The following is a 25,196-nucleotide window of genomic DNA, read 5'->3' as shown; positions in this document are numbered from 1 at the left end:
CTGAATTCGGACTCTGGGATTCCTTTCCTATGCCAGGGCAAAAAAAAAAAATTGCAACTTCAGGAATTATTTGTGCCTCAGGTAAACCACGAGTTTTAAGGCTGCTTTGATAGCCAGTGCTATATGAAAATAAGCATACCAAAGTGAGAGACTTCTGGGGAGTTGAGCTTCTCCAACATTAGCTTTGTGACAAGTTCATCTGGAATGCTTTGACCACTGATCAGCATCGACTGCAACTAAGAACAAACACAGATATTGTACATGATTGTATAATGTACCTGTGACACACAGCTTTTAAGGAAATCGTAACAATTTTGAAAGTTAGATTTGTTTACCATAGCTCCTGATTCAGTGTCACTGGCAATCTGTTCTTCCAAAATTGGTAAAGCTAAAATATGAATTCAAAATATTAGCACAAATTGTTATTAGAATTTCCAAGTTAAGAAATGTATTTGTGTGTTTTTTAACTAGTAACAAAGATTAATATTTGTGTCACTTTAGAGGTTACAAAGCACATTTATACACATTATGTCATTTAAGCCTAACTAAAGTATAAGGTAGCAGAATGTATTCCACAGAAAACTTGTCTCTGACACTCACTAGCTAAAGGATCTTGGGGAAGCTAACTTCCCAAACACCTTTGCACCTTGCATGCTTGTGCCCTGTGTAGTATGCAAGGGAATACGAGGATGAAATGAGGTTGTATATGACAGTGATTTGGAAATTACAAAGTATCATACAAAGTATACAGTAGTATTACCAGTCCAGATTCTTTTATAATCATACGTAGTTACATCTACAGCCCATTAATTTTGCACATTGATTGTATAAAAGGAAAATATGCATCAAGAAATGTTAAAAATAGATAAACACGGAAATTTATCTAGCAAAAAGGGGTCCTGAGGCTGAAATTCTAATAACTTGGTTCCTTTTTAAGAGGAGATATTTCATTCCGTGATGGAAGATATCCTGGGACAGAAATGACAGAGGTATGACCTAGGGGAGGACCCAGGAGCTGATTATGTCCCTAGCTGCTAATAATCTATGGAAAGTTTGGTACTTTTTAAGATTTCCTACAAGTGAATTTTATTTTGATAAAAAAAGGGGAAAATTTTAAAGTTGTGTGTGTGTGTTATGTGTTGCAGAATTGTTCTCTCCCCCAAGTTGTACCAGATCACAATTTCACTAATGGCATGTGAAATGCTCATTTGATAACATTCTTGCCAACAATGATGGCAGAAACTTTAAAGATTCACTGCCAATTTATTAGGCAAATATGGATCAGCATTATTTTAATTAACATTTCTTTGAGTAACAGCAAAGTTAAACTCTTTTCTTATATTTGTCCATTTTTATTTCCACTTTTATGAATTACAGATTCATTCTCTTGCTTATTTTTCTATTAAGGCATAAATGGTTTTATTGATTAAAAGAATATTTATATATAAAGACATCAATCCCTGTCTTATATATTGCAAAGAATGCAAAGCAAATTATAATTAATAAAAAATAAAATTTATCATTGAAGATAATTAAGTCCTGGAAAATCTTCCCAAGAGCAGCTGTGAGCGTTCCATCTCTTTTCATATTTCACAGGCAGACACCCAAAACACACATATCCCCAATAGTTCTAAATTACGGAATTAGAGAATGGGAAGCAGTAGGATGGAGTCAAAGATGTTTCATAAATGTCCTAAATTCTATGACCAAAACTAAGACTCACAGAAGGGCAAAACATGTTTGATGCTATTTTAAAGATAATGTTCACTGGGTTGATAGTGATGTGTGATAAAGCAAATATAGCAAATGTTAATCATAGACTCTAATAGATAGTAAGTAGATGGGCGTATGGGTGTTCACTGTACAATGCTTTACATTTTAATGCATATTTGAAAGTTTTCATAATAAAATATTTGGGAAAAAAGATAAAATTTACCTTCTACACGAATACATTTCCATGCCTGTGTTATCTGTTGGGCTAATGTTGTCTTCCCAACCCCCTTAAAAACAAAGATATTATTTTAAACCCAATAGAATAGCTATTTGCCAATAAAACAGATATTTTTAAAGATTCTATTGATGGTTACTATAATTACATAATATTATCAAGTAAAATTTTTTCCATACAATAAAGAATAGACCCTAGATATTTATAGCTTCATTTTTCTCCATTAACTGTCCCATTTGCCACATTTTATGAAGTGATTTTTTTTTTTAATTAAGAAAATAGCCCTGAAACCAGGAAGCTGTACCATAATGGTATTCTAGGTATTGCACTCTTTCGATTGTTAAATTTTGTAATTTTGAGTACAAATCATTGTGATTATATTGAGATTCATCATTTTATTGCCTTCCTAAAGTTTATAATTGTGAATGTCTTGACAGACTTCCATTTAGTAACTTTCAAGAGCAAAAATTCCTTCTTAATGGACATCTTTGAAAAGTATCATAGTTTAAAGATAAAAGTTCACTTTAATGAAGTAACACTTGCATCTCATTGTTTCCACTGTTGACTTTAAAATTCTATTCTGTTTTTTAAAAACATAATAGAAGTTATTGGAACCATTTCTTGACCCTGTCCCAGGGTCTCTAGAAAATCAAGTCAGCCCTTAGACTCTGCTATTCTGGAGAGGCTTTTATATTAACCACCTTAGGCCCTCTAATGGTAACTACCAACTAAGCTCAGAGGCTGAAGAAAGCTCTCATCTAGAGGTCCTTACTAGAAATGCCTAGGAAGGTGAGCTATCTTACGACAGCCATTCTTGGTTTCTTCCTGTTTTGCAGAAAGATAATACATAGGTCCACTAACACACTGTGGGTAAAGATGAAGCACATCCCCTCTCAGGAGCTTTAGACACTAATGAGAGTATCCTCCATTTGTCTCTTTAGTGTCCTGTCTTCACATATCCAGAGAGCCTCACAACAAATTTCACAGAAAGTTTTATATGAAAGTTAAGTGTGAAATAACCTTGGATCACATACTACTAACAATTGTCATGGTGCAGTGCTTTGATGAGTTAATTTATTCATAATATAAAAGCAAAGATAAATACAATCTAGGTTCCTTTTCAATAATAGTGTACAAAAGGAGAGAAAGTTATAATTTACAACCAATACTATATCAGAGTTTGTCATACAGTGAAAGTCTAACAAACACTCAAAAAAATTAGCACACTCTGTGGTTTTCAATCTTGTATGGTAACATGAGATTATGACTTTAAAAATTAAAAAACATATTAAATAATAAGTTAGAAGAGATAACTTACTGGTTTCCCAAATACAACAAAGCAAACAGGTTTAGACAACATAAAGTTTTTGTCAGCTTCATCTTCATTAAATATATCCACAAAAGGATGCTCTTCTGTCTTCTCTTGAGAAGTCATAATACAAAATACTACAGTAAGAAAGAGTAAGATTGTTAAAGTGCCTAATTTAGGAGGAACAGGAAGGCAGGTTAGGGAGAACTAGACTATTCTGTGAATTTACTTAGCCCAGAAGCCGTTCCACGCCACTAAGAGATGGATTTTGCCAATAATGGCAAATAAGTTAAACTGATCTATTAAAACAATAATAGGTTCATAGTTTGAGACAGAATGCAAAGGCCAGCTATATGCTATATAAGACAGCTAAAATAAAGTATCTTTGAAAGACTAAATTAAGGAAAAAATACATACATGTATATATTCACATGTATGTTTTGATGTGTGTATTCTATTAAAGATCAAATTAGTGTACACACAACCAGCCAAACAAAAACCCAATAGCAAATGCTTTAAAAAATCAAATTAAATATGTTATATGTGTATACACATATAAATTTGTCAATGGGTATGTGTGTAGAGCCTACTAATGGCTCTAATTAGAAATCGTAATGGAAATGAGAAAATATGTAGAACTGAAAAATAATGAACATAATATATAACAAAATATATAAGCTCACAATTTAAGAAGTTATAAAAAGAAAAATAGAAAAATATATATTAAAAATTAATAAAATAGAAAAACATTATATAAAGAAGGTCAACAAAGCTAAATAGCGGTATTTTGAAGAGATTTACAAATAGAAAACTCTGTCAAGACTGATCAAGAACAGAAGATAGAAGGCACAATTAAACAATATTAGACATTAGTTTTTTAGAGGTGTGTTTTCTCACATCTCAAAACTAAGATTTTCCTACGTTTTCTTTGTTGTTGATTTCTTTCATTATAATCAGAGACTGTTCTCCATATTATATTAATTCTTTGAAATTTGTTGAGTCTTGCCTTATGGCCTACCACATGGTAATTTTCAAAAAAATTGTCTACATCCTTGAAAAGGATACACAATTTATATTTGTTTGATGTAGTGTTCTTTAAATGTTGTTTACATCAAGTTTGTGAATTTTATTGGTTAAATCTTCCATAATGCTTACTGATTTACTGTCTACTTGATCAAACAATATTAGACATAGGAGGAAGGACCACAGAGAAAATAATGTTGCAGATACATAGATAATAAGAGGCTATCATAAAGTTATCCCAAACAAATTTGAAAACTTAGGCAAAATTGACAAATTACTAGAAAAATCAGCTTCTTAGGAAACAGAGAAAACTTGAGTGGTTCTATAACCATTAAGGAAACTGAATCAGTAACTAAAAATCTTCCAATAAGGAAACCAGATGGTTTTATTGAAGTGCTCCAAGTCTTGCAATCTTATAGACACTCTTTCAGAAAAAGGATAAAGTGGAGACTTCTTACTTAATTTATGTCTCTCATATAACCTCCATACCTAAACCAGAGAATAGTGCAAAAAAGCAAAATTATATGCCAACTTCATTCATGAACAAGATTTTTAAAAACCCTAATCAAACTATTAGCAAGTTGAATCTAGCAATATATGAAGACGATAATAACATTATGGCCAAGTTGGGTTTCCCCAGGAATTCAAGGATGGTTAGTATGAGAAAATTAATTTATCATATTAAAATAAATTTAAGGACAAAAACTATATGATTATCTTAATAGATGTAGAAATAGTATGAGACAATTCAACACCCTTTAATGTTCAATAAAAGATAAACCTCTTAGCAACTAACAATAGAAGGGAACTTCTTTTATTGATAAAGGGTATGAATGAAAGACACCCTTATATTTAATGATTAAATATTTAAAATGTTCTTTTTAAGACAAAAGAAAGAAAAGTGTAATTATTCCCAGTTGATATGACTGTCTACATAGAAAACCCAAATATGTCACAGATAAATTTTAAGAATTAGTAAGATAATCCAATTTGCTGAATTCAAAATCATTATACAAAATTCAGTTGCATTTCTATATATCAAAAATAGCTAGAAAATTTAACCAAATATATATATGACTTAGCAGTAAAAATATAAAATAAACAGGATTAAATAGTACAAAAGATATACAAGCCCTTTATGGAAAAGTTACAAAACCTTATGAAAATACTTTAATGAATAGACTTGAAAAATGGAACAAAACTTTGTCCCAGTGATCTGGGACATTGTTCACAGAACAATGAAAAATAGATTGGAGGGGGCTATATACTTCCAGGTAAATGCGATATGATTACATTTCTCTGTGGAAGTTAAGAATATTCAAATGGGCTTAATATGCCAATATTATTTTAATATGACAATATGAAATAAGATGTAGTAAGAAGTATTACTAGTATATTAAAAAAATTTGAGATGAAAACTTCATGAACTAAAGGGCTGAAATTTCAAGTTTTTAAAAAATACCATCAAAATAAGTAATGCTAGTATAAAATGTAGTTGTAAAGGAGAAAATGCATCTAAACCTCTTAGAGAGATAATGCATTTATTAAGGAGTCTCCGTAAAGCACACTAAAACCAGGGTGATAAGGCCTGGAATGGGGATATCTAGTTGGATGTCTAAGTACCTTGAGTTTTGAACCCCAAGATTACCCCCAAATGCTCTGCATTAACAGAAGTAACCTTCTCATTTATGGAAGAGAGCAGCCTCTCCGTGCCTCACCTGAGGCAGATGCCTCAGAAGACAATGCTCGACTTATACAAGCTTATTTCCCCTCATAGCTTCTAGAGCAGTAACTGGGGTCAAGTGTCAGCCCAGCCCAACTGGGGAGGCACTGGACAGGAAGAAAGGTGTTATGCACCTAAAGAGCTCCGGGGCCTGGCTATGATGTACCAACAGGACCCAGGAGAACAGGCCTTGGAAAGATCTTGAGGGTGTCAGGTGAGGGGAATGCAGACTGGATAGGAGTTTATTGATAGTGGGCTGTCTCCCACGACTCATAGTTTAACATCCTAGCTAGGACATCTGGAGCAAGTCCTAATTCACTGCTGGTAAGGTTACTTGAAGCTTGGAAAAAAACAATGAGGTGTAAATGCCAGAACTGCCTTGACAGGGCACAGAGGCAGGTGTTAAATACTCACAGAAGTGGCATGTTAAATGGATTTATTATGTTAGGCCAGAGAACCATCAGCCTACTCTGCTCTTTGGGATGGACAGAGGGCACTCTTTTCATTAAGATGTTAAGGAATGAGCTAGTAAGGGAGCGCTGGCATCATTAAGAAGCTCAGTGGTGGCTGTCCTTTTTTGGGCCAGGATTTAAAGTAAGGGAGAGGCCGCTATGATACTGGGTTCTCATGTGTCAGTGGGGATGACGGGGTCTGGAAGGGCAGAGGCCAGGTGGCAGCCCTTAACTGTCAGAAACAAAGTAAGTATAATTACTATAATGAGCAGCAAGCCCAGAATGGCCACAAGCAAGACCCACAGAGATCTGCGGTGATAGTGATAAACCATGGGCACCCCAGGGGTGAGACAAAGGAGCAGTCGATGAAAGTGTTGATTAACTTACATTTCTAAAAACGAAAAAGGGCAAGTGAACCAAAGGCTGATGTCAGCAGCCACAGTGGAAATCATGATTCCTTGTTCATGATTCCAGAGCCCACTGACTGAAGGGACGGCAAGGAGTCCTCGAGGATCTGGCCTACAACTCCATAGCAAGTATTTATAATAGGGATTCCCCAGTCCTTCCCCAAGAGAACCTACAACCATTAACCAGAGAAATAGACACTGCGGAAATAGGAATATTCTCCTCTTTCAACAGTTATAGGACACAGGGTCTCAGCTGACATCAATACCAGCAGATCCAAAATGCCATCATAGCCTCGTATTAGAGTGAGGGTGAATGGAGAACCAGTGATAAATGGAACCTTGGCTCAAGTCTGTCTTACAGTGCATCCAAAGGGTCTGAAGGATCACTCGGTGGTTATTTTCCTGGTCCTTGAGTGCATAACAGGGATTGCAGCTGGAAACACCTTCACAGGGATTCCCTAACTGTGGAATAAGGGCCGCTGTCATTGAAAAGGCCAAGTGGAAGATCATGAAACTGCACACCTGCTCCTTAGCCTCTGCCCTAGATAAACAATAGTAAATCATCCTGAATGAAATGGAAGAGTGCTACCCCAAAACTATTTAAAAGATGCATCGTCCTGTTTAATTCTCTAGTCTGAGTTTCTGCAAAAACCAGATCATGGCAGATGATATTGGACCACTGTAAACTTAACTAGGGGCAGCCCCAATTGCAACTGCTGTGCAGAGAACTTTACTAGACGGACACAGCTTCTTATACTTGCTATGTAGCTACTCAGCTGGAAAATGCATTTTTTTTCAATACACATCAAGGAGGAGGATCAGAAGCAGTCTGTATTTACTTAGAACAGTCAGCAATGGACATTTAGTCTTACCCCGGGAACTCTCCTGCTCTTTGTAACAAATATAGTACAAAGGGGTCTTGTTGATCCACAATATTGACAATATCAGACCTGGTGAGCGGGACGTAGCAAGTGTTCCGGATGCCCTCCTAAGACGTGTGGGCAGCAGAAAGTGGGAAATAAACCTACAAAGATTCGAGGACCTGTTATATTGGTGAAGTTTTAAAAGGCCAGTGGTCTGGGACATTCTGAGACATTCTCTCCAAGGTAAAGGACAAGTTACTGTACCTTACACCTTCTACCTCTAAAAAAGAGGTGCAATATTTTGTAAGTCTCTTTAGTTTTTGGAGACAGCATGTAGCACATTTGGGAATACTGCTCTGATCCATTTAAGGGTTGACTTGGAAAGCTGTCAGTTTGGAGTGGGACCAAGAGCAAGAGAGAGCTCTGCAGCAGTTTCAGGCTATGGTGCCCGAGGCCTTGCTTCATGGGCCATATACCTGGCCAGATCCCACGATGCTAGAGGTAGCTGTGGTGGTAGGACACCTTTTGGAATCTTAGAATGCCTGGCCATGGGACGTCACACAGAAGTGCCCATCATGAGCTGGGTATGTCAGACAAGTCCTCAAGTTGGGCAGGCACAGCAGTAATCCACTGAATGAGAAAAATGGAACACTGGCATCAGGCCAAATACATTTCATAAGCAAGCAGCCTAGACACCCCCATGTCACCTATCTCTGGCTCACCAATGTCTCTTGGCTTATACCTCATATGGCATTCCCTAGGAACAGCTGATAAAAAAACGAAAAAAAAATCATGGATGAATCACGATATATTGGTGCAAACTGTAAATGGAATGCTTTCAGATTTTAGTCCCATTCAGGTGTAGCCCTGAGAGATGGTGATTAGGGGAAATCCTCCTGGCGGGTAGGGCTTTAAGCAGTATTCCTAGGTCCTCAACTTGGAGAACAGTGCTGAATGGCTTGGTGCAGGGCCTGGAAGGAGCAAGACTGGATGATAAGAGAAAGAAGAGCTCTGGGGAAGAAGCATGTGAATGGGGCTATGAGAGTGGTGTAACAAACATGATATATGGTGATCCCCAATGAGTCACACCCTTGTATAAGGAGTTACTGCACTGGCAGGTGGAGGTAGTTGCTGCTGCATAATTGGGGGCAGGGAGATATCTGTATTTTTGTGCTTCCTTTTCTTTTAGAAACTGGGACCAGACACCGCCTTGAAGAACCAGTGACAAGGTATTGGAAATTTAATGTGTGGGGAGGGGAGTGGCTATGAGTGGCACAAAGAGTGGAACGTAGCAGATGTTATTAGTGCCCTGCCCCTATCCACTTGATATGTGCCTTTTCCAGGATGGCCAGCCCAACTTCCAAGTGCTGGCATGTGTGATTCTTTGTCTAAGGACTCTTTGTCTAAGGACTCTTTCTAGCTGCCAGAACTTATTCTGCCTGAGCACAGGGCAGACTAGAAGTTATGGGGAATTAATGTCCTGCCATAGCAGCCCTCAACCAATAACTGATGGGAGTTGGTGAATAAATACCCCAGCTCCCTTTCTCCTTACAAGGAATAACTGGGACAGACATCCAAGCATTCCCCAGTGAATTCAGCCCACAGAGAAATTTGCTTGATAATATTCCCTTTATTAGCTTCCTTCCCTTTCCTGCTGTTGTTTGCTAGATTATTGCCCATGTAAACGATTTGTCCTCAAATTTTGTCTCAGGATCTACTTCTGGGTGAACAAAACTAAGACCAGTTTCGAATGAAAGTCCTTAATTATAGTATAACATAATAATTGAAAACTAAATATTGGAAAACCAGAGTTCTATAGTTATTTCGAGTTGTTATCCTATATAAAAACATTGTGCAAATACTTAACTCATGTTCAGGAGAGTTGGTTTCCATTATGAAGTGGAACAGAACTAAATATTTTTCCCAGTTAAAAGATCTAAGTCAATGCAAAATGCCAGAACTGACATGGCCATCTTTCTAGTTCTTAATAAAAAGGGTCCCAAACTGTGAAAGAAAATGTAAAATAATAAATAATTAAATATTAATTTAAAAAATTTGTAATTTCTCAATTTTGAATTTACAATATAATCCCTAATGCCACATTATGGATTTTAAATTTTAAAGTTTCCTTACACTTATAGCAGTTGAGAAATCCTCTAGCAGTGGGTTCTGCGGTTAACAGGGGGCCCATCTCCTGGGAAACCTAGCACTTCTGCCTAGGCTGGGTTAGCTGTCGCTAGAGTACATCTTACATCTCACAGTAGGTGCTCAGTACTTATCTGTGGAATGAAGACATTGATACTTGAAAAGGGAAGTGGGTTTAAAAAGCGGAATTTACGGAGATCCCGAAGTTTAGTTTTGCAAGAAAAGGAACTGGTCTGGGGTTCCCACAGGAGGTGGGATCCCATTCGTGCGACACCCAAATGCATCTGAGCGGTGGGCTCCGACCCCTACTTACCTGGCTGCAGCGGACCCCAGCGGACCACACCAGCAGGCCTTAGCCGCCTCCCGGGACTCTCTGTGGAGCGGTTGCCAAGGGATCTGCTGAGCGGTTGCCAAGGGAACCCAGAGCTGAGAAGAGCGCAAAGCCTCTCGGGGGGCGGGGTCTCGGGAGGTGGGGCTGTGATTTATTTTCTCATTTTCAATATTCACTTTTGTACCTAATTTTGTATTCATAATTAGAATACACTCTTTTCACAAAAATGGAAGGTGATGGTCAAAGAAGGTACATGTATTGTCTATTTATGTTCACGCACATCCAAAGGAAGAAACCTTATTTTAATGCAGAACTACAAAGCCAGTGCTACACTGCACTGCATTACACTCGGCAGTTCATTTTTAGAATTTACAGATGGTTAACCTCGTGCACAAGTATGTGGCAAAGTTGGAAATTTCCAACTTTAGATGATTCAAAAAAAATTGCTTGAACCACACACCCTCTGGACAATGTGGGTTTTGTTGACCCTCCTAAGGGTAAAATAGACAACAAAGAGAGCGAGGGCGGGGGGGAAACACAGACACTCAGTGAAAGAACGTTGTAGGTTTCCAAGAACTCAAGGGCAGAAGCAGGCAGGGAAAAACAGACCAACTTGGGAATGGATCTATCTGCAACTCGGAGAACCTCTTCAAAAGAAGCAATCCAGTCCCAAAAGATCCACTTTTCTAAAGAGAAGGACCAGATAAACGAGAGATTCAACTAAACCAGCAGCTCTTTTCCCCGCCCACTTTTTCTCTTGCCAGTACCAAAGATGGCGCTCTTTGCTTCCTCCCTCGGCAGTACGCAGGTTCTGGGAACCTCTACACGACCTCTCTATGGTGCACCCTCCAGCCCCGCCCCCTCCGTGCCTGGGGCTGGGCTTGCCTGGAGGTGGGGCGTAGGATCCGGAAACACTTAAGCAGTATTAGTTGGTCGTCTATGTATTTATTGCCCAGGCGGTGTTTTTCCCGGCTGAAGCTGGGGTGCAGGGTCTGAGACGTCTTCTCTTCGAGTCTCCTGGGGCAGTCCAGAGGCTGCCACAACCTGGGCCGCGGCCTGGGTCCCTGCCGTGGGGGCCCCCATTAGCTCGGGCCATGCCCGCAGCCGCCGCCCCCATTATCAGCTCGGTTCAGAAACTGGTCCTGTACGAGACTAGAGCTGTGAGTACTCTGCGCAGTGGAGCGCGGGCGGGAGGATGGCGGCCGAGCAGGTGTGGGGCAGAGGCAGCATTTCCCCCCCAGCCCCCCCATTTTCCCAATTTCCTAATCCCAGCGGCGGGAATATGCCTGAGGGGGCTTCGCCCAGTTATCGCACCCAGGGCTTTTGCACGTAAACATTTCCACTTAAAAGCCACGGTCGGAACACACTGGCAACAGGTGTTTGTGGTATCTCAGTAACTGTTAATGAGGTTTTATACGAGTTACTGAATTCTTTGCAACTTTCAGGAAGTCTTAGAGTTCTACAGTTCACTGGTTACAATACAGGCAGGGGTATGGAGAATGTTTTTGACCTGTGAATCGGTAACTTGTCTGTTTTCCTATTCCATGGCATAGCATCGCTATGATTTATGTTAATTACGTGCGCTTTTATTGCTGACATTTTTGGTTCTCTTTATTTGAAAGGAAAGAAAAACTTATTCTGTTTAAAGACAGTTGATTTGTTGGGGTAACATTATTTTGCTTTTCTCTTGACTTTTTTCCAACACATTTTATTTTGTTTTATTACTTCAAATTGCCATGAAAATAGTTGCTAGTAGAATAAGCAGATTCGTTTTTACGTTTAGGTTACTAGTTCCCTAAAATTTAGGGAATGGTGTTTATAGACATACGTACTTTGTCGTTTGTGTGGTTGGAAAATAAAGTATACTTTTTTAAATTGGGGTAACAGTGATATTAGGGTCTGTGTTTAAATTACAGTTTATGGTAACAAGATTGCATGTGCTGGAAACGTGCACAGTACTCTTCCTTGTGCTATAGAGTGTCTTATAAGGCACAGTCAGTGGAACTTGGGTTGTATCTACTAGATAGAGTATAAGAAGGTACTTATACTAACAGTTTCTCAGTTATAACAGGGTCCTAATAGCTTGTCTGCCTCAGGTCATCATTAGTGTAGAAACACTGTTGACCCTAAATTAGTTTTGGTGACAACTTCATTTGATTAGATCCAGACCAGAAGATGAAATTACCTAATATACTGTATTTGCAAATATCTTCAGTTGTCCTCTGAGGAGAGCTGTACAGAAGTATCATTTTGAAACAAAACCTTCTGCTTTCTGTACAAGTGCTGATAAATGTCCCTAGGTAGAAACATACATACTATATTTAAAACACAGAAATTTCAGCCCATTAATAAGCTGAACATTCATGAGGACTGGCTGAGATGTGAGTGTTCTTTCTAAAGCACAATTCATATTATAGGACTTTTCTGCTCAGAACCCTTCAGTGGCTCCCATTCTGAGGAGAGTAAACTCTGTATCTCTTAGTTGCCTGTTTAGTTACTGGCAACTAAATAGATCCTAGGAATTAAAAACAAATGGTAGCAGGTTGTATTAATGAGACTAATAGCTAATGCTTTTGGAAGAGTTCTATGCCAGGCACTGGTCAAAGCACTCTACATACTTTATTATTTAATCCTCATAAAACTTCTAAGGGGCAAATGTTGTTGCTATTCCTGTTATTATTTGGTGAAGAAGAAAAATGAGGCAAAACAGGTTAGGACAGTGCTGTTGAATAGTGTGGGCTGGCAGCTGGTGCCAGGCATAGATAGTTTGTAACTGGATGGCAACAAATTGCATATAGAAATTGAGAGTGATTAGAAACTTTTACAGCAATTTGACAGAGTAATTGTATTTCAGATGAATCAGCTAAACATTGGGTTTATGGTTTATGTGTTTGGCTTTCTGTTTTTAGCTTTGTTATGGAAATTTCAAGCAAATACAAAGTAAACAGAATAGTATAATAAACTCCCATCTAGCCATCACCCAGCTCCAAAATTACCAACATTCTGCCATCCTCTATTATCTGTAACTTGTTCCACTTCCCACCCACAACTTATTATTTTATATGGTTCTTTTTCTTTAAAATTTATGTAAATCGAAATGCACAAATCTAAGCTATAGAATTCGGACAGAAGTATACATGTGTTAACCACACGCTTATGTTGCTGCGGAAAGTTCCCTTGTGTCCCTATCCAGTCAACTGCCCCCTTTCCCTTCCTGGCAACTAATATTCTGTTTTTTAAATGTTAGATTAGATATGTCTGTTGAAGAATTTTATGTGAATGGAATTGTACAGTACACACTCATCTAGTGTCTTTTGCTCAGCATAATGTCTTTGAGGTTCATCCATGTTGTTGTGTGTATCAGTAGTTTGTTTCTTCTTCTTATTGAATAGTTGTCCATTGTATACATATTCCACAATTTGTTTATATGTTTTCCCTATTGACTTAGACTGTTTCCACATTTAGACTGTTGTTAATAAGCCAGCTGTGAACATTCTTGAACAGTTATATTTGTAGACATATGTTTTCACTTCTCCTGGGTAAATACCTCTAAATGAAATTGCTGGTCACAGGATTGATGTTAGGTGGTTGCACCATTTCACACTCCCATCAGCAAGGTATAAAAGTCTCCATTGCTCCATATCATTGCCGGCATTTAGTGTTGTCAGTCTTTTTAGTTTTAGTTATTCTAACGGTGTATAATGGCATCTTATTATGGTTTTAATTTGCATTCCCCTAATGACTAGTGATGTTGAGCATCATTTCATGTACTTATTGGCTATTTTTATATCTTCCTTTTTGAAGTGTCTGTTCAAGTCTTTTGCCCACTTTAAAAAATTAGACTGTTTGCCTTTTTATTATTGATTTGTAGGAGTTCTTTATATATTATGGAATCAAGTCCTTCATGATATATGTATTGTGAATATTTTCTTTCAGTCAGCGGCTTGCCTATACATTTTATTAATGATCTTTTTTCAGCTTTATTGAGGTATAATTGACAAACAAAATTGTAAGATATTTAAGGTGTGCAATGTGATGATTTTATGTATATATATATAAAATTTTATATACATATATACACATTGTGTTAGCAATCTGTTGATGAACAGAAGTTTTTAATTTCAATGAAGTATAATTTATCAGTTTTTTTCTTTCATAGTTACTGCTTTCTGTGTCCTATCTAAGAAACCTTTGCCTACTCCCTGAGCACAAAGATATTTTCCTATGTTTCCTCTAAAAGATTTATACTTTTAACTTTACTTTTAGGGGTGTGTTTCATATTAAATTAATTTTGTGTATGGTGTGATGCAGGGATTGCATTACTTATCTATTGTGGTGTAACAAATTACCTCCAAACTTAATGGCTTTAAACAATAACAAAGGGGCTTCCCTGGTGGCACAGTGGCTGAGAATCTGCCTGCCAGTGCAGGGGACACGGGTTCGAGCCCTGGTCTGGGAAGATCCTATATGCCGTGGAGCAACTGGGCCCGTGAGCCACAACTACTGAGCCTGCGCGTCTGGAGCCTGTGCTCCGCAACAGGAGAGGCCGAGATAGTGAGAGGCCCGCGCACCGCGATGCAGAGTGGCCCCCGCTCGCGGCAACTAGAGAAAGCCCTCGCACAGAAACGAAGACTCAACACAGCCAAAAATAAATAAATAAATTTATTAAAATATATATATATATATATAAACAATAACAAACATTTCGCATTTCACAGTTTCAGTAGATTGGGAATCTGGGTGTGACTTAGCTGAGAGCTTCTTACTCAGGATCTCATGAAGTTGCAGATGTCAGGAGGGCTACAGTCCTCTAGACTGGGCTGGAGGATTTACTTCCAATATGGCTCACTCACATGCTTGGCAGTTGAGCTGGTTGTTGACAAGAGGCTTCAGTTCCTCACCTAATGGGCATTTCCATAGGACTCCTTGAGTGTCCTTATGATGTGGTAGTTGGATTTGTCCAGGAAGAATGATCCAAGAGAAACAAGGGCGAAGCTGCAATGTCTTTTGTGACCTAGCCTCAGAAGTCACACGCCATCATTTCTGCAATATCCTATTGTTCATGCAGACCAGCCCTGTTCTGTGGTAGGGGACTATACGAGGGCATGAATACCAAGAGATGAGAGTCTTTAAGGGTTCTTGGAGGCTGGCAACCACAGGGATTGAGGTTCACTTTTTTCCATACATCAATTGTCCAGCCTCATTTGTTGAAAAGATTATCCTTTATTTTATTGAATTTTTTGGTATTCTTGTGAAAAATTAGTTGAAGAAATGTGAATTGATTCCTAAACTCTTTATTTTGTTCCATTGATCCATTTGTTCTTCTTTATGGCATTTCCAACTTGTCTTGCTTATTATGGTTTTATAATAAGTGTTGAGATCAGGAAGTGTAAGTTTTCCAACTTTATTTTTTTCCAAAGTTGTTTTGCCTCTTCTAGATCCTATGCATTTCCATATGAATTTTACAGTCAGCTTATCAATTTATAATAAAAAGCCTGTTGGGATTGTGATTTGGATTTCATTGAATCTATAAATCAGATTTGGGGAGAACTGAATCTTGATAATATTGAATCTTTCAATTCATGGTGTATTTCTCCATTTAATAGGTCTTTACTTTTTCTCAGCAATATGTTGTAGTTTTCAGTGTAGAAGTTTTATATGTCTTTAAAAAACCTATTCCTAAGTATTTTGTGAACTTTTATACTATTGCAAATGGAATTTTAAATTTGATTTAACAATTGATCATTGCTAGTATATAGAAATTGCTTTTTATATATTGATCTTATGTCCTGAAACCTTGCTAAACTCACTGTGTTGAGAAGCTGGAGCTGGTGTATTGAATTCAGAATATGCAGATTATGACTTGCTGAATGAGGGGGCACAAGCCATCCACAGGGGTTTGGCAGGTAGCTCTCTCAGTATCTGAGCTCTCACTCTGGGGACATGAAACCATGAGCTTGTTTTGATTGAAGGCATAGTTCGAATACATCCACACAAAAGAAGTAGAGTCACAAAATTGATTACTTATATATCTCAGAAATGTTGGGGGGAGGCACAGTGAACCGGGGGAAGGGCAGTCCTCCATCTCAGTTCACAAGCAAACAGGAGATAGAAAGCAGGGTAGCAAGCACCTAGTACATTTAAGGTGGTTGGGGTAGAGATCACTAACTTTTTGAGGGCTTAGCTCTAAGTGACTGTTTTAAAAGGTGCCCTGGGAAAAGCAAAGCAGGAATTTATGGCAGGACTCCGAAGCTTGGTGTTTATCTAAATGTCCGCACTGTTGGTATGAGCAGGGTAGAACACTGTAAAATACCTAGGCAGCAACTCAAAATAGTGTTTTTTCTCATCACACTCACTTATTCTAGTAGCTTTTTTGTCATTTCCTTAGCATTTTCTACATGAATATTTCTATCATTTAGGAAGAGGAACACTTCTTCCTTCCCAGTCTGGATGCTTTTTATTTATTTTTTTTCTTGTCTTATGACCCTGGCTAGGACTTCTAGTACAAAGTTGAATAGAAGTGGTGAGAGCAGACATTTTCTTGTTTTGTTCCTGATCTTAGAGGGAAAGTATTCAGTCTTTCACCATTAAGTGTGATGTTAGCTGTAGATTTTCATAGATGCCCTTTATCAGGTTGAGGAAGATTTCTTTCCGTTACTAGTTCACTGAGAGGTTTTTTAAAAATTTTATTTTATTTAAAAAAGTTTTTTAATGAGTATACTATTTTGTTGACATTTAAATTTCACCAACAATGAGCTCAAGTATATGCTGGCCATATGTTCAGATTTTTGAAATAAAGATAAAGGAACAGACAGCTTTAAGGGTGCAATGTATTTAACACTGCACAATATATTCAACAAATAGGGACAATCTGGTGGGGTGGTTTAACTATATAACTATACACTTAGGAGCACAAGTATAGGGACAAGCCCTGCTATTGGAGGAAAAACCCACCATTCAGAACTGAACAGAGGTCCTTGGTTGCTGACAGAATCTCCCCTTGACTTCAGACTTGAGACAAACCAAGGAGTCTGTCAGTATGCAAAAACCACTGAATTCAGGACAAACAGGATAGATTGCCAAGAGCCAACTTGGATTGTGAGCTGGGTTAGCTGGAGGCTGGAAATGTTGCAGGTGAAGTCCAGGATCTGTAGATTAGAGCAGCAGACTTCTAAAAAATTCTTGTTTCCAAATAAGTTCCTAGGATGCTTTTCCCAAACAGGAGGAGGTCTTTTTTTTTTTAAATCATGAATAGATGTTGAAATTTGTTACATGTTTTTTCTGCATCTGTATATGGCATTTCCTTTCTTTGCTTAGTATGGTGGATTACATTAATTCATTTTCAAATGTTAAAAAAAAAAACTCTTGAGTTTTTTTTGTTTGTTTTTGGGTATATATTACTTGGTCATGCTGTGTTATTGTCTTCATATATTGCTAGACTCTATTTGCTAATACTTTGTTAAGGATTTTAACCTTTATGGTCAAGCTTTTGATTTATCATTTTCTTTAACATCTTTGTCTGATTTTGGTGTCATGATAACTCTGGCATCATAAAATGAGTTGAAGTGTTCCTTCCTCTGTTTTCTGAAAGTGGTTGTGTAAGATTGGTGTAGTCGATTTACAATGTTATATTAGTTTCAGGTGTACAACATAGTTATTCTATATTTTTATAGATTATATTCCATTTAAACTTATTATAAAATATTGGCTATATTCCCTGTGCTATACAATATATCCTTGTGGCCTATTTATTTTATATATACTAGTTTGTACTTCTTAATTCCCTACCACTATCTTGCCCCTCCCCCCTTTCCTCTCCCCACTGGTAACCACTAGTCTGTTCTCTATATCTGTTCGAGTCTGTTTCTGTTTTGTTATATTCATTCGTTTGTCTTATTTTTTAGATTCTACATATAAGTGATAACATATAGTGTTTGTCTTTCTCTGTCTGACTTATTTCACTAAGCATAATACCCTCCAGGTGCATCCATGTTGTTGCAAATGGCAAAATTTCATTCTTTTTTATGGCTGAGTAATATTCCATTTTATACACACACACACACACACACACACACACACACCCACATCTTTATTCATTTGTTGATGGACACTTAGGTTGCTTCTGTATCTTGGCTATTGTAAATAATGCTGCTGTGAACATTGGGGTGCATTATCTTTTCAAATTAGTGTTTTTGTTTTCTTCAGATATATACCCAGGAGTGGAATTGCTGGGTCATATGGTAGTTCTATTTTTAGTTTTCTGAGGAACCTCCAAACTGTTTTCCATAGTAGCTGCACCAATTTACATTCCCACCAGCAGTGTAAGAGGGTTCTTTTTTCTCCACATCCTCACCAATTTGTGTTCTTTTTGATGATAGCCATTCTGACAGGTATGAGGTGATATCTCATTGTGGTTTTGATTTGCATTTCTCTCATGATTAGCATCTTTTCATGTGCCTGTTTGCTGTCTGTATATCTTCTTTGGAAAAATGTCTATTCAGGTCTTTTGCCCATTTCTAATCAGGCTGTTTGTTTTTTTAATATGGAGTTGTATGAGCTGTTTGTATATTTTGGATATTAACCCCTTATCAGTCATATTATTGGCAGATACTTCCTCCTATTCAGTACGTTGTCTTTTCATTTCATTGATAGTTTCCTTTGCTGTGAAAAGCTTTTAAGTTTAGTTAGGTTCCATTTGTTTATTTTTGCTTTTGTTTCCTTTGCCTTAGGATAAAGATCCAAAAAAATATTGCTGCCTATGTTTTCTTCTAGGAGTTTTATAGTCTCTGGTCTTATATATAAGTTGAGAATCCATTTTGAGTTTATTACTGTATGTGGTGTGAGAAAATGTTCTAATTTCATTCTTTTTCATGTAGCTGTCTAGTTTTCCCAGCACCCCTTATTGAAGAAACTATCTTTTCTCCATTTTATATTCTTGCCTCCTTTGTCATAGATCAATTGACCGTAAGTGCATGGGTTTATTCCTGGGCTCTCTGTTCCATTGATCTGTGTCTGTTTTGATTATTGTAGCTTTGTAGTATAGTCTGAAGTTAGGGCAACTGATACCTCCAGCTTTGTTCTTTTCTCTCATGATTGCTTTGGCAATTTGGGGTCTTTTGTGGTTCCATATAAATTTTAGAATTATTTGTTCTAGTTCTGTGACAAATGTCATGGATATTTTGATAGGGATTGCATTAAATCTGTAGATTGCTTTCAGTAGTATGGCCACTTTAACAATATTAGTTCTTCCAGTCCATGAATATAAGATACCTTTCCATTACTTTGTATTATCTTTAATTTCATTCATCAATATTTATAGTTTTGAGAGTATAGGTCTTTCACCTCCTTGGTTAAGTTTATTTAACCCTAAGTATTTTATTTTTTTGATGTGAATTTAAACAAAGTTGTTTTCTTGCTTTCTCTTTCTGATAGATCATTATTAGTGTATAAAAAAGTAACAGATTTCTGTGTATAAATCTTGTATCCTGCAACTTTACTGAATTCATTTATTATTTCTAATAGCTTTTTGGTGGAGATGTTAGGGTTTTCTGTATATAGTATCATGTCATCTGCAAATAGTGACAATTTTACTTTCTCCCTTCCAATTTGGATGCCTTTTATTTCTTTTTCTTGTATAATTGCTGTGGCTAGGACTTCCAATACTATGTAGCAAGAGTGGGCATCTTTGTCTTGTTCCTGATCTTAGAGGAAAAATTTCAGCTTTTCACTGTGAGTATGATGTTAGCTGTGGGTTTGTCATAAATTGCTTTTCTATGTTGAGATATGTCCCATCTGTATGAACTTTGATTACAATTATTACCATGAAAAGGTGTTGAATTTTGTCAGATGCTTTTTTTGCATCTATTGAGATGATCAGGTGATTTTTATCCTTTGTTTTGTTAATGTGATGTATCACATTGATTGATTTGTGGATATTGAACCACCTTGCATCCCTGGAATAAATTTCACTTGATCATGTGTCTGATCCTCTTTATGTATTGTTGAATTCGGTATTTTCTTGAGGATTTTTGCATGTATATTCATCCGACATATTAGCCTGTAATCTTCTTTTCTTTTCTTTTTTTCTTGTAGTGTTGTTGTCTGATTTCAGTATCATAGAATGAATTTGGGATTATTCCATTCTCTTCAATTTTTTGAATCATTTGAGAATGCTAGGTATTAGCTCTTTATATGTTTGGTAGAATTCCCTTGTAAAGCCATCTAGCCCTGGACTTTTGTCTCCTTGGAGGTTTTTCTTTTATTACAAATTCATTTTTACTACTGTGATCTGTCTTTTCAGATTGCCTATTTATTCCTGATTCAGTCTTGGAAGATTGTACGTTTTTAGAAATTTAACCATTTCTTCTAGGTTGTCCAATTTGTTAACATATAAATGTTTGTAGTCGTATTCTCCTAAGATTTTTTTGTATCTCTGTGATATTGGTTGTTATTTCTCATCTTTCATTTCTAATTTTGTTTGATTGGGTCCTGTGGTTTTTTTTTTCTTGATGAGCCTGGCTAAAGGCTTATCAATTCTGTTTATCTTTTCAAAGAAACAGCTCTTGTTTTCATTGATCTTTTCTTCTTCTTTTTTTTTGTTTGTCTCTATTTCATCTCTGATCTTTATTATTTCCTTCCTTCTGCTGACTTTGAGCTTTGTTCTTTTTTCCCTTATTCCTTTAGATGGTAGGTTAGGTTGTTTATTTGAGATTTTTCTTGTTTCTTAGGTAGACCTGTATTGCTGTAAACTTCCCTCTTAGGACTGCTTTTGCTGCGTGCTGTAGATCTTGGAAAGTTGTGTTTTTATTTTCATTTGTCTCAGGGTACTTTCTGATTTCCTCTTTGATTTCTTCATAGAATCATTGACTCATTGGTTTTTTAGTAGCAGGTTGTTTAGTCTCCATGTGTTTGTGTTTTTCCCGTTTTTCTTCCTGTACTTCATTTCTAGTTTCCTACTGTTGTGTCTGGAAAAAATGCTTGATATAATTTTTGTGCACTTAAATTTGTTGAGACTTGTTTTGTGGCCTAGAATGTGGTCTGTCCTGGAGAGTGTTCCATGTGCAGTTGAAAAGACTGTGTATTTTTCTGGTTTTGGATGCAAATTCCTGTGGATATCTATTAATTTCAAAGGGTCTAATGTGTCATTTAAGACTACTGTTTCCTTACTGATTTTTTTGTCTGGATGATCTGTCCATTGATGTAAGTGGGGTGTTAAAGTCCCCTACAACTAGTGTATTATTGTCAATTTCTCCTTTTATGTCTGTTAATATTTGCTTTATATATTTAAGTGCTCCTATATTAGGTGAATATATGTTAATGAATGTTATATCCTCCCTTGTATTGATCCCTTTATCGTTATATAATGCCCTTCTTTGTCTTTTGTTATAGACTCTGTTTCAAAGTCTATTTTGTCTGATATGAGTATTACTACCTCAGCTTTCTTGTTTTCATTTGCATGAAATATTTTTCCAGCTGTTCATTTTCAATGTGTGTGTTTCTTTAGCTCTGAAGTGAGTGTCTTGTGGGCCTCATATGGATGGGTCTTGTTTTTTAATCTGATCAGGCACCCTGTGTCTTTTGATTGGAGCATTTAGTCCATTGACTTTTTGTTTTGTTTTGTTTTGTTTTAATTTTTGGCTGTGTTGGGTCTTTGTTGCTGCGCACGGGCTTTCTCTAGTTGAGGTGAGTGGGGGCTACTCTTCATTGCGGTGTGCGGGCTTCTCATTGATGTGGCTTCTCTTGTTGCGGAGCACAGGCTCTAGGTGCACAGGCTTCAGTAGTTGTGGCACACAGGCTCAGTAGTTGTGGCTCGCAGGCTCTAGAGCGCAGGCTCGGTAGCTGTGGCGCTTGGGCTTAGTTGCTCTGCAGCATGTGGGATTTTCCCAGACCAGGGCTCAAACCCGTGTCTCCTGCCTTGGCAGGCGGATTCTTAACCACTGCGCCACCAGGGAAGTCCAATCCATTGACATTTTTTTTTTAATTAATTAATTTATTTATTTTTGGCTGTGTTGGGTCTTTGTTTCTGTGCGAGGGCTTTCTCTAGTTGTGGCAAGCGGGGGCCACTCTTCATCACGGTGCGCGGGCCTCTCACTATCGTGGCCTCTCTTGTTGCAGAGCACAGGCTCCAGACCCACAGGCTCAGTAGTTGTGGCTCACGGGCATAGTTGCTCCGTGGCATGTGGGATCTTCCCAGACCAGGGCTCGAACCCGTGGCCCCTGCATTAGCAGGCAGATTCTCAACCACTGCGCCACCAGGGAAGCCCAAGTCCAGTGACATTTAAAGTGATTATTGATAGGTTTGTACTTACTGCCATTTTGTTACTTGTTTCTGGTTGTTTTTGTAGTTCTTCTCTCTTCTTTTAGTTTCTTCCCCTGTGGTTTGATAGTTTCTTTAGTGGTATGCTTGTGTTTCTTTCTTGATCATTTTTATGTATCTGTTGTAGGTTTTTGATTTGTGGTTACCATGTGGTTCATATATGTTGACATATTGACTATATCTACTTGTTTTAAACTGGTAGTCATTTAAGTTCAAACACATTCTAAAGGTCTATATATTTTTACTCTCCTCCCCACGTTTTGTGTTTTGATGTCATGTTTTATATCTTCATGTTTATCCCTTAACTGTTTGTTGTAGTTATAGTTGATTTCACAATTTTTTTTGTCTTTTAATCTTTATACTAGCTTATTTAAGTGATTGATCCACAGTCTTTACTATATATTTCTTTCCTATTGTGATTTTTTCCTTTCTTATAGATTCTTACTTGTTGTAGCCTTTTTTTTCCACTTAGAGAAAACCCTTTAACATTTTTTTTAGGGTAGGTTTAGTATTGATGAACTGTTTTAGTTTTTGCTTGCCTAAGAAGTTCTTTATCTCTCCTTCAATTCTGAATGATAATCTTGCTGGGTAGATTATCCTCAGTTACAGGTTTTTCTTTTTCAGCATTTTATATATATAATGCAACTCCCTGTGGCCTGCAAAGTTTATGCAGGAAAATCAGCTGATAATCATATCGGATTTCCTTTGTGTGTGACTCCTTGTTTTTCTCTTGCTACCTTTAGAATTTTCTTTTTTTCTTTAACTTTTGCCATTTTAATTGTGATATGTCTTGGTGTGGGTCTCTTTGGCTTCATCTTTTTGGGGACTCTGTGATTCCTGTGCCTGGATATCTGTTTCTTCTTCAAGTTCAAGAAATTTTCAGTCAATTTCATCAAATACATTTTTAAAAAAAGATTTATTTATTATTTATTTTTTTTAAATTTATTTTTGGCTGCATTGGGTCTTAGTTGTAGCATGTGGGATCTTCGTTGAGGCATGTGGGATCTTTCATTGTGGCGCGTGGGCTCTTTGCAGCACATGGGCTTCTCTCTAGTTGTGGCATGCGGGTTTTCTCTTCTCTAGTTGTGGCACGCAGGCTCCAGGGTGTGTCAGCTCTGTAGTTGTGGTGTGCAGGTTCCAGAGCACATGGGCTCTGTAGTTTGTGGCACGCAGCCTCTCTAGTTGAGGCATGCCAGCTCAGTAGTTGTGGTGCATGGGCTTAGCACCGCGCCGCATGTGGGATCTTAGTTCCCTGACCAGGGATTGAACCCGTGTCCCCTGCATTGTAAGGCGGATTCTTTACCACTGGACCACCAGGGAAGTCTCTCAAATACATTTTTGACCCCTTTCTCTCTTTTCCTCTGGCACCTCTATAATGAGAATATTTGTACACTTGATGTTGTTTCAGAGGTTCCTTAAACTGTTTTCATTTTTTAAATTTGCTTTTTTTTTTTTTTTACTTCCTAGATTGGGTGATTTGCATTATACTATATTCCAGATCACTTATGCGTCCTTCTGCATCATCTAGTCTGCTGTTAATTCCTTTTAGTGCTTTTCAGTTTTTATATTCTTTTGTTCTGACTGGTTTTCTTTTTATATTTTCTAGTTCCTTGTTAAAATTCTCAGTTTGTTCATCTATTCTTTTCCCTAGTTCAGTTAGCATTCTTATTACTAATGGTTTGAACTCTTTGTCTGGTAAATTACTTATCTGTGTTTCTTTAGTTGTTTTTTGTGTTTTTTTTCCTCGTTCTTTTATTTGAAAGAAATTCCTCTATCTTCTCATTTCACTTAACTTTCTCTGCCCTATGAAATTAGGTGAAATAGTTACCTAGCCTGGTATTGAATGGTGTCCTTTTGTGGGAGTGTCCCTATACAGTCTGCATGTACCCAGTGGCTTTGGTGCAAGAGCTAGATCTGTTGTGAGCATGAGTCATGTCTTCCCCCATGGTGTGCTGGTAGCTATCACCTTGGTAAGAGGTGGGCCTGGGGATGGAGGGGTTGGAGCCACAGCCAAGTGTGAACCAGGGCTTCTCTCTGCTCATTGGCCTACACCACCCTATCGGTGGTGGGGTCACATCCCAAGTTGCTGGAGGGTCAGGTCTGAGCTGGTTCTGTTGCCTCTAAGTGTGTGCTCTCCCCGCTCCCAGCTTTGGCACCTTCACCCCAGAGGGGAGCAGTGCTGGAGAAAGAGGGGCCAGAGTGGGTGCCTGCTGTAGGCCAGGGCACACTAGGGCAGTCTCAGCACAGCAGTCAGAGTTCCATATTGCTTCCAATTTTTTGCCTCCATGAGCACCAGGAGTGGCTGCCCTTGCCCCATTCAGGTGTCCTGCTGGTCCAAGCTGGCTCTGTCCCCCAGAGTTGCACACCCTCCTCAGTTGCAGCAGCCTTTACCCTAGTGTTCCATAGAGCAAGAGAGTCTGGAGCCAGTGCTTAGCTCAGGCCAGCGCACGGTCGTGGGAAGCTGGCCAGAATCCTGGTCAGTTTCAGTCTGCTTCCTCTGCCTTGTTTCAGGAGTAAGCGAGCATGTGTGTGCTCTTCACAAGTGGAGTCTAGATTTTTACAGCCCTGCTGTCAGTCCCACTGGTTTTCAAACCAGTTAAGAGGACTTGTCTTCCTGGTGTCAGACCCCAGGGCTGGGGTGCCCAATATGTGGTTTGAACTGCTCACCCGCTGGGGAGG

General features: G+C 38.0%; 2 protein-coding genes across 5 annotated transcripts in view; one reads left to right on the top strand and one right to left on the bottom strand.

Moving 5' to 3' along the window:
- The window catches only part of AK9 (adenylate kinase 9), a 119,211-nt gene extending 108,952 nt beyond the window's left edge, over positions 1 to 10,259 (bottom strand). For both annotated transcript variants that reach the window (XM_059941422.1, XM_059941421.1), the window contains exons 1-5: positions 10,184 to 10,259; positions 3,267 to 3,394; positions 1,937 to 2,000; positions 336 to 388; positions 140 to 236 (exon numbers count right to left, since the gene is read on the bottom strand). In XM_059941422.1, the coding sequence (XP_059797405.1) occupies positions 140 to 236; positions 336 to 388; positions 1,937 to 2,000; positions 3,267 to 3,383 (331 nt within the window). In that variant the 5' untranslated portion in view covers positions 3,384 to 3,394; positions 10,184 to 10,259. The remainder of the gene's footprint in view (positions 1 to 139; positions 237 to 335; positions 389 to 1,936; positions 2,001 to 3,266; positions 3,395 to 10,183) is intronic.
- Positions 10,260 to 11,102: 843 nt separating this feature from the next.
- FIG4 (FIG4 phosphoinositide 5-phosphatase) overlaps positions 11,103 to 25,196 on the top strand; it is a 130,641-nt gene continuing 116,547 nt past the window's right edge. For 2 of the 3 annotated variants that reach the window (XR_009506187.1, XR_009506186.1), the window contains exon 1: positions 11,103 to 11,361. Coding sequence is in view for 1 of the 3 variants with exons in the window: in XM_059941420.1 (XP_059797403.1) it covers positions 11,296 to 11,361 (66 nt within the window). In the remaining 2 variants the exon portion in view is untranslated. The remainder of the gene's footprint in view (positions 11,362 to 25,196) is intronic. The other variant, XM_059941420.1, reaches the window with a different exon arrangement.

The sequence above is a fragment of the Balaenoptera ricei genome, chromosome 12, assembly GCF_028023285.1.
Source record: "Balaenoptera ricei isolate mBalRic1 chromosome 12, mBalRic1.hap2, whole genome shotgun sequence".
NCBI lineage: Eukaryota > Metazoa > Chordata > Mammalia > Artiodactyla > Balaenopteridae > Balaenoptera > Balaenoptera ricei.
This window is presented reverse-complemented; position numbering and strand designations above follow the sequence as displayed.